Below are 7,013 nucleotides of genomic sequence, written 5' to 3'. Positions count from 1 at the left end.
GCATGGCCCCAGCGTGGGGCTCTGGGCAGAGGTGGGGGCAGACACCTTGGTGTGGGAAGGAGGAGAAGCCATCCAGCTCATCCTCTGGCTTCTGCAGCACCCAGAGGAACTGAAGCCAAGAGCTCCAAGGTTTGTCACTCCCACCATGGAGCCTGCTGCTTCCTGGGAGATCAGCAAGGACTGGTGCAGCTCAGGGCCATGGCCTCCAGCAGCTGCTTCAGGCCCATCCTGGGATGAAGTAACCTGCACATCCTGGCTCAGCACTGGCAGAGTCCCTCTCCAAGGGCACCCACCAGTCCTGGGCTGGAGGCACAGGTAGCCATGCTAGGGCTGCCCAGGAGTTGCTGGGAACAGGAAAAGCACAAGAGAAAAAAATTACAAATTTTAATAAGGAAAGGTCCTGCCAGCGGAAAAGGTTGCAGAGGGAGCAGAGTTCAGGCTATGTTAATGTTCTGCCACTGCCAAGCCCAGGATCTTCTTCACGTAGTTCTGGACGTTGATGTGGAGCTGTGGGGCTGTAGCTGAGAAAGTTTCCATGGCCAGGGCCCGGGCTGCCTCTGACCCCCCCCACATGGCACGGTAGAGGGGCAGGGTGTACTTCTGCTTCCCCTGCAGAGACAGAGCAGGGGTTACACCCCAACCTCCTCCAGACAGGGCAACCCCCCTGAGTCCCATGTCCCATTTCCCCCCCCAGAGCATAATGCCTCCCCTGCACTGCTGGGTCCACCAGAAGGACACAGAACTGTTGGAGCACATCCAGAGGAGGCTGTGGAAATGCTGGAAAGGCTGGAGCAGCTCTGCTCTGGAGCCAGACTGAGAGTTAGGGTTGTTCAGCCTGGAGAAGGCTCTTGGGCTACTGTGGCCTTACATTTAAAGAGCTTGTAAGAAAGGTGGAGACTTTTCACCTAGTAGTGACAGGACCAGCAGTTCTAAACTGAAAATGGGTGGGGTTGGATTGGAAGAAATGTTGTGCATTGAGGGTGGTGAGATGCTGAACAGGCTGCTCAGAGACAGGGTGGGTGCCCCATCCCTAGAAATACTGAAGGTCAGATTGGATGGGGCTCAACCTCAATGATCAGGCTCATCCTGATCTGGTTGATGATGTCCCTGCTCCCTGCAGTGGGGTTGGACATTGAAGGTGACCTTTGAAGGTCCCTTCCAACACAAACCATTCTGTGGCTCTGTCAAGAGCAAGGGGCCACCCCTGGTTCTGTGGCACAGAAGACGCTGTGCCCTGTGTCCTGTGCCCATCTCTGCCCCAGTGGCACTGCCAGGTGCAGCCAGCCCTGCCCAGGGACAAACCTGGCTGTGGAGGAAGTCCTTGACCTTGCTGTACTCTGCCTCGAGGTTGTTCTTGAGGATGATTTGGCACCAGCGGAGTCGCAGCTCCGCGTTCTGGGCCTTGGAGATCTTTGGGTACATCTTGCTCAGCCTCTCCACATTGCCTGGGAGAGGGGGATTGGTCACCACTGCTGCAGGGGCTCTGCTTCCATCTCTCAGCCCCTGCACTGCAAATCCTCTGGGATCCTCCCAGCATCGTGCCAGATCTGGGAGCTCCCAGGCACTCGCTGGAGCCAGGCAGCCCTGCAGAGCCACCTCAGCACAAAGGGAGTGAACACGGGGAGGTGACAGCCCAGCTGAACTATCCTGGGGACATGAGATCTCTGCCCTGCCACTGCACAAGTTCCCACAGAACTGGGGACACACTTCCCCTGGTGCTCCACTCCCCACCACGCTTCCAGACCCCAGGAACTGTACCCCTCCCACTGACATGTCCTCATGTCCCCAGCCAGTGGGCAGGACTGGGCTGTGTCACCTCCTGTCTCCCCAGGCACCAGAACCCCAGGAAGTGACCTGGCTCTCACCTGCTGGCAGGGGGGATTTCTGCAGGATCTGATCTAGGAAGTAGACCAGCTGGTAGGTCTTCCAGGCCATGATGTCCACAGCTTCAATTGCTTCCATGTTCAAGCCATCAGCTGCCCAGAGCTCTGCCAGCTCATCTGCAGGTTTCATCAGCTGCTCCCCTGGGGACAGGTCAGGCAGGTAGGGGGGCCAGCCTGGCACGTTCAGCCAGCGGTCAAACTCAAAGCCTGTGGGGAGGAGAGGTGGGAAAGCTGGGATGGGATGGGATTCCTGAACCCTGCACCAGCTGCTGCTGCCCAGACATCCCTCTGCCTTCTCTGGGTGTCCCCAGGGCCAGCAGCTCCACCCAGCAGAGACCAATGGAGTGAGGCTCTGAAGCCAGCCTGGGGCTGGTGTGTGGTCCACTGCCACTGAGATGAGCAGCTCTGGCCCAGAAAGCTCCTCCCAGGCCTGGCTGTCCACAGCAAGGCTGAGTGGAGCAGGGGCCCAGCACTCACCAGCAGCTCCAGCAGCAAATGCTCATCTCCCCATGTTAGAGACACACTGGGAAACCCCAGGAAATAGCACTGGAGTGCAGAGCATAGGCTGATGGAAAAGCCAGGTTGAGCAGGCCTGTATCTGTGCCTGATCCTGAGCTGAGCAGTGCTGCCTGTTGGAGACAGGGCAGGAGCAGCAGCAGAACCCACAAACCCATGTGCACAGGCTCTGCAGGGACTGGGAATGATTCCCACACCCCAGGGACTGGTGTGTAAAGCAGGTCCCCAGTCCCCTGGCCAGGGACACTGTTCTGACCTGGGATGGAGTCCACACCCTCTGCCTTCAGCTCTGGGAAGTACTCCAGGAAGAAACTGAGGGTGTCATCTGCTGTGATGCTCTGGAACTTGAAGTGGTTCACGTAGGCCTGCAGGGACAGTGGGGACAGCAGGGCTGTGGTGCCACACACACTCACCCAGCAGTGCTGCCCCACCTCACAATTTGTGCTGCTGAGTTCACACCAGGGACTGCCCAGCCCCCTGCATCCCACAGGACACCTCTGAGCATCACCACCACCTGCTGCCAGCATAGGGCTGGGCTCTGCCCTCATCTCCTTCCCCCTGTGAACATCTCCCTTTCTCCCCTCCTCCTCATCTCCCCAGCCAGCCTGTCCTTTCCAGGGTCCTGCTGAGGTCCTGTGTCCCACTGTGGGATTTCATACCATGTGGCACCTCCACCTCATACTGACCTGGAGGAAGGCATCAAACTTGCTCTGGTCCCCCACAAGATGGGCCAAGTAGCTCACAAAGCAGTACCCCTTCTCATAGGGTGTTTCGTTGTACGTGTCATCTGGATTGACACCTGGAAAAAGGGAAAACCCACAGGAATCATCCACCCATCTGCCAAACACACCAGCCCTCAAGTGCACCCAGATTTCTGTTTTCTGTGCTGAGTGCAAGCCTGTCCCATCCCTCCTGAAGCTGCCACCTCACTCAGGTCCCACCAACAGCACTGTTTGGGGTTTTTTTGCAAGCCATGAGAGGTCCCAGCAGTGGAGCTTCCCCCCTGGTTCCACAACTCACTTGGCCCCACTCCCCCTGGCTGCCCCACAGACCTGGCTCGATGATCACCCGCAGCTTGTTGAGGGGATGGTCCTCCCCTGTGTTGTCCATGTGCTGGCGCAGGAGAACCCTTCCTGTGGCAGCCTCCAAGCAGGTGTATGCTGAACCTGGGAAGAGACAAGCAAGAGGCATTTGGAGATCCCAACCAGACCCCTGTGTGCTGCTATGGGAAGGAAAAAGCATTAGGTTTATGAGCTGGGGGGAGGAAATGGATAAACCAGGTGTTGAGATGAGAGAGTTGCAGACAGGGACAGCAACCCAGCCCTTGGTCAGCAAGAGGATTTTAGAGCCATTAATATTTATCTGGATGCAGCAAACAGCAGCAGAAGTGCCTGAGCTGTGGGATGTGACCGTGTGTCCAGGGACTTGAGGGCAGCTGGTACCAGCTCCCTGTGGGAGCAACAGGAAGGTGAGGGTGGCCTGGATGGCAGCAAAGGGGGTTCTGATGCAACATAAAACCCCGTGGTGCTGCAGGCTGCTGCCCTTCACCTCTTCCGAGATGCAGCACAGACCCTGGCCCCACAGGCAGTGCTGGGAGGGAAGCACTGAGACAGACCCAAGACCCACACAGGTCCTGCCTGAACCAGCATGGCCACAGGGCCACGCACTGTAGATCTCAGTGGAAATGCCTAACCCTAAGCCTAATCCTAAGCCTAACCCTAACCTTAACCCTAAGCCTAACCCTAACCACGCACCGTAAACCTCGGTGGAAATGCGCCGCTGGGCGTACATGGTGAAGCCCTCATTCAGCCAGAACTCTCCCCACGTGGCATTGGTGACCAGGTTGCCAAACCAGCTGTGGGAGATCTCATGGATGACCACATCCACCAGCGAGCGGTCCCCAGCCAGCAGGCAGGGTGTGAGGAAGGTGAGGCAGGGGTTCTCCATCCCGCCGAAGGGGAAGGAGGGTGGCATGAACAGGATGTCGTACCTGCCGGGAAGAGAGAGGGCTTGGGTCAGACCCACCTCCTCCTGTTGGATGGAGGGATGGCTCCCCCCCAGCTCCAGGGGGCTCCCTGGGGAACAGGAGGCTGTACCTGCCCCAAACATAAGGTCCAAAGAGCTTCTCTCCAACAGTCAGGAACTCCTCAATCACCCCATCGTACTCCTTCTTCGCAGCCTCGATCAGGCAGGGCTCAGCCCAGACACGGCTCCTGGCCAAATGTGTAGAGGAGGAAGTTTCAGACATTAGAGAGCTTTTACCTTATTGCTTCATCAGACAAAACCTGTGTGTGCTTAATCCAAAATAAAAAACTGCTGACAGAGGACGCTAATGAGACTGACAGTGCAAACAGATGCAATTCCTTTCCTGGTCTGAGTGTCAAAGGGCTTTTATGGCTCCTGGGACAGTTGGCAACCCCCAAGGAACCACGGCCTTGGGAGAAGACCTGGAACCCTCTGGGAGCAGGGATCCACTGCTCGCAGTCACAGGCACGGGTGAGATGAGGAGATGGAGGTACCCCCAAGGGTGAGGGGACCCAGCACAGAGGTTCCTCTTCACCCTCCAGAGCAAGAAGCACTCTCACCCAGCAGAGCCCATGGTCTGGTAACACAGCACCCTGTGCACAGCAGACAGGGACTGACAGGGTCAAGCTTACAATTTGTCTCCACGCCTGATGGCTCTCCAGAGCCCAGTGGTGAGGGAAGAAGCAGCTGCCATGGGATGGCAGAGCACAAGGGCTTCATGGAATGGCATCATTAAACCAGGGCTTAGTGCTCAGGTCCCATCCAGAGCCACTCACCTCGGGCCAACATCAGCAGACATGATGTCCCCAACAGCCAGAGCAATCAGGTAGGAGGGGATGGGCTGGGACATCTTGAAGATGAAGGTGTTATCCTTCTGCTTCTCCCAGCTGGTGGCACTCATCACAGCTGTGAAACCCTCAGGGACCTGGACACGTTAATGAAAACATCTCTTAGGTCTGTAAAGTACAGCGTGGGATGTCAGCTAACCCAGCTAGAGCTGCCGTGGTGTCTGATGGCGAACACGTCCCAGGCTGGCGGTGGCCAGGTCCGTGGGCTCTGTGGGTTTTGGGAAGCAGAGCAGTACTGCCCCGAGCTCCAACGTGGGACCATGGCTGCATCCCCATGACAGCATCACTCAGCACTTGGGCTGACACAGCAACACTGAGACACCCAGAGCTGCCATGCAGTGCGCCAGCAAGATAAAGAAACTCTGGAGCTGCAGGTGCTGAAAGGGCAAAGGATGCAGGACCTTTGGAATCTGACTCCCTTCCTGTTCCCTACACAACAGCTGGATGATTCAGTCTCTCTTCTTCCAAAAAGTGGGGTGAGCCCCAGCACAGGAGCCAGCAGCTTCCTCACCAGCAAACTTTGCAAACTCACAGAGAGCTTCACTCCCACTGGGTGTGAGGAGGGAGGGCACAGCTTACCTTCACGGTGGCTGAATAGGTGAATTTGATGGAGGGGGTGTCAAAGCACGGGAAGAAGGACCTGTTAAGGACAGCCTGGCCTTGTGTGTACAAGTAAGGCTTCTGCTTCCCCGCCGTCTGCTCGGGAGCGAGCCAGCACACCTGGGGAAGGCAGAGACCCCAGGGTGAGGAAGGTCCCTGGCTTCTCACCCATGGGTGCTGACTGCTGAAGGAGCCAGGGCTTCTCCTCCCTCCGGTGCAGCCTTGTCCTGCTCCATGACCGCTGTCCCCTCAGCTCCCCGCAGACCCCCAGCTCCTTCTAGGCCTCTCAGCTCCTCTTGTGCCCCCCCAGCTCCTCCTCTTCCCGGCTCCTGGCAGGCACCCATCTCCCCGCGAAGGCTCTCAGCTCCCCGGTCCCCTCAGCTCTCACCCGTCAGGTGTCCCCATCCCCTCAGCTCCCCCATCCCCTCAGCTCTCTCAGGTCCCATCTCGTGAGGTGTCCCCGTCCCCTCAGCTCCCCCGTCCCCCCGCTCACCCCGGGCCCCTCGCCCGCCTCATATTCGATCTCGATGGTGAGGAGCTGCCCGGCGCGGGCGGGCTGGGGGAGGTCGATGTGGAGGGCGCAGCCGTAGCTGGCGAAGGGTCGGGTCTGGAAGCGCAGGGGCTGCCCGGGGCTCTCCGGGGGAGTGTCCGGGCGGGTGGGGGTGTCCCTGGGGTTGTCCCCGCCGGGTCCCAGCAGGGTCGCGCGCTGCAGGCCCAGCCCCGGGTGCGCGTCCAACCGCACCGCGCGCTCCCCCTCGCGCACGCACCGCAGCTCGAGCCGCGCCGTCCCGCGCAGCCGCCCCGCGCCCGCCGCCCCGAAGGTCACGCGCAGTGACAGGTGCAGGTGCCGCACGCACCAAGCGTCCGCGCTGCTGGCGGAGGCCGCGTCCCGCACCGCGGCCATGGCGGTACCGGCGGGGCGGAGCTACCGGGAGAGGGGGCGGGGCTACCGGGAGAGGGGGCGGGGACAAACGGGGGGAGGGGTCAATGCCGAGGGGGCGTAGGCACAAGGCGAGGGGCGGGAGCATTGGGGAGGGGGCGGGGCCATGGCCGGGGAGCGGAGCGAGGGGGCGGAGCCTCGAGTGCTGCGGGAAAGGGGAGGGGTGGGGGGGGCGCAGGGGGGTCCTGGAGCGGGACGGGG

At 59.7% G+C, this 7,013-nt stretch overlaps 1 protein-coding gene across 1 annotated transcript; it reads right to left on the bottom strand.

Moving 5' to 3' along the window:
• Window positions 1-370: 370 nt before the first annotated feature.
• On the bottom strand, window positions 371-6,794 carry RNPEP (arginyl aminopeptidase). The gene is made up of 11 exons (XM_030465626.1): window positions 6,366-6,794; window positions 5,852-5,992; window positions 5,201-5,349; window positions 4,496-4,612; window positions 4,154-4,389; window positions 3,452-3,565; window positions 3,086-3,198; window positions 2,656-2,764; window positions 1,866-2,090; window positions 1,303-1,445; window positions 371-609 (listed from the first exon to the last, which is right to left on the bottom strand). The coding sequence occupies exons 1-11, from the start codon at window positions 6,774-6,776 to the stop codon at window positions 445-447; spliced, it is 1,923 nt and encodes a 640-aa protein (XP_030321486.1). The 5' UTR covers window positions 6,777-6,794; the 3' UTR covers window positions 371-444.
• Window positions 6,795-7,013: the final 219 nt, after the last annotated feature.

The sequence above is a fragment of the Calypte anna genome, chromosome 26 (genome assembly GCF_003957555.1).
Source record: "Calypte anna isolate BGI_N300 chromosome 26, bCalAnn1_v1.p, whole genome shotgun sequence".
Classification (NCBI taxonomy): domain Eukaryota; kingdom Metazoa; phylum Chordata; class Aves; order Apodiformes; family Trochilidae; genus Calypte; species Calypte anna.
Note: the sequence above shows the minus strand (reverse complement) of the source record. Positions and strands in the feature narration are given on the sequence as shown.

Bases quoted from the DNA above. Each gene is read 5' to 3' on its own strand.
- RNPEP (XM_030465626.1), bottom strand. From the start codon at position 6,776: ATGGCCGCGGTGCGGGACGCGGCCTCCGCCAGCAGCGCGGACGCTTGG. The intron at 5,993-6,365 runs GTGAGCGGGGGG...TGCCTTCCCCAG, and splicing joins AGGCGGGCGAGGGGCCCGGG to GTGTGCTGGCTCGCTCCCGA. The intron at 1,446-1,865 runs GTGAGAGCCAGG...CCCCTCTCCCAG, and splicing joins GAAATCCCCCCTGCCAGCAG to GCAATGTGGAGAGGCTGAGC.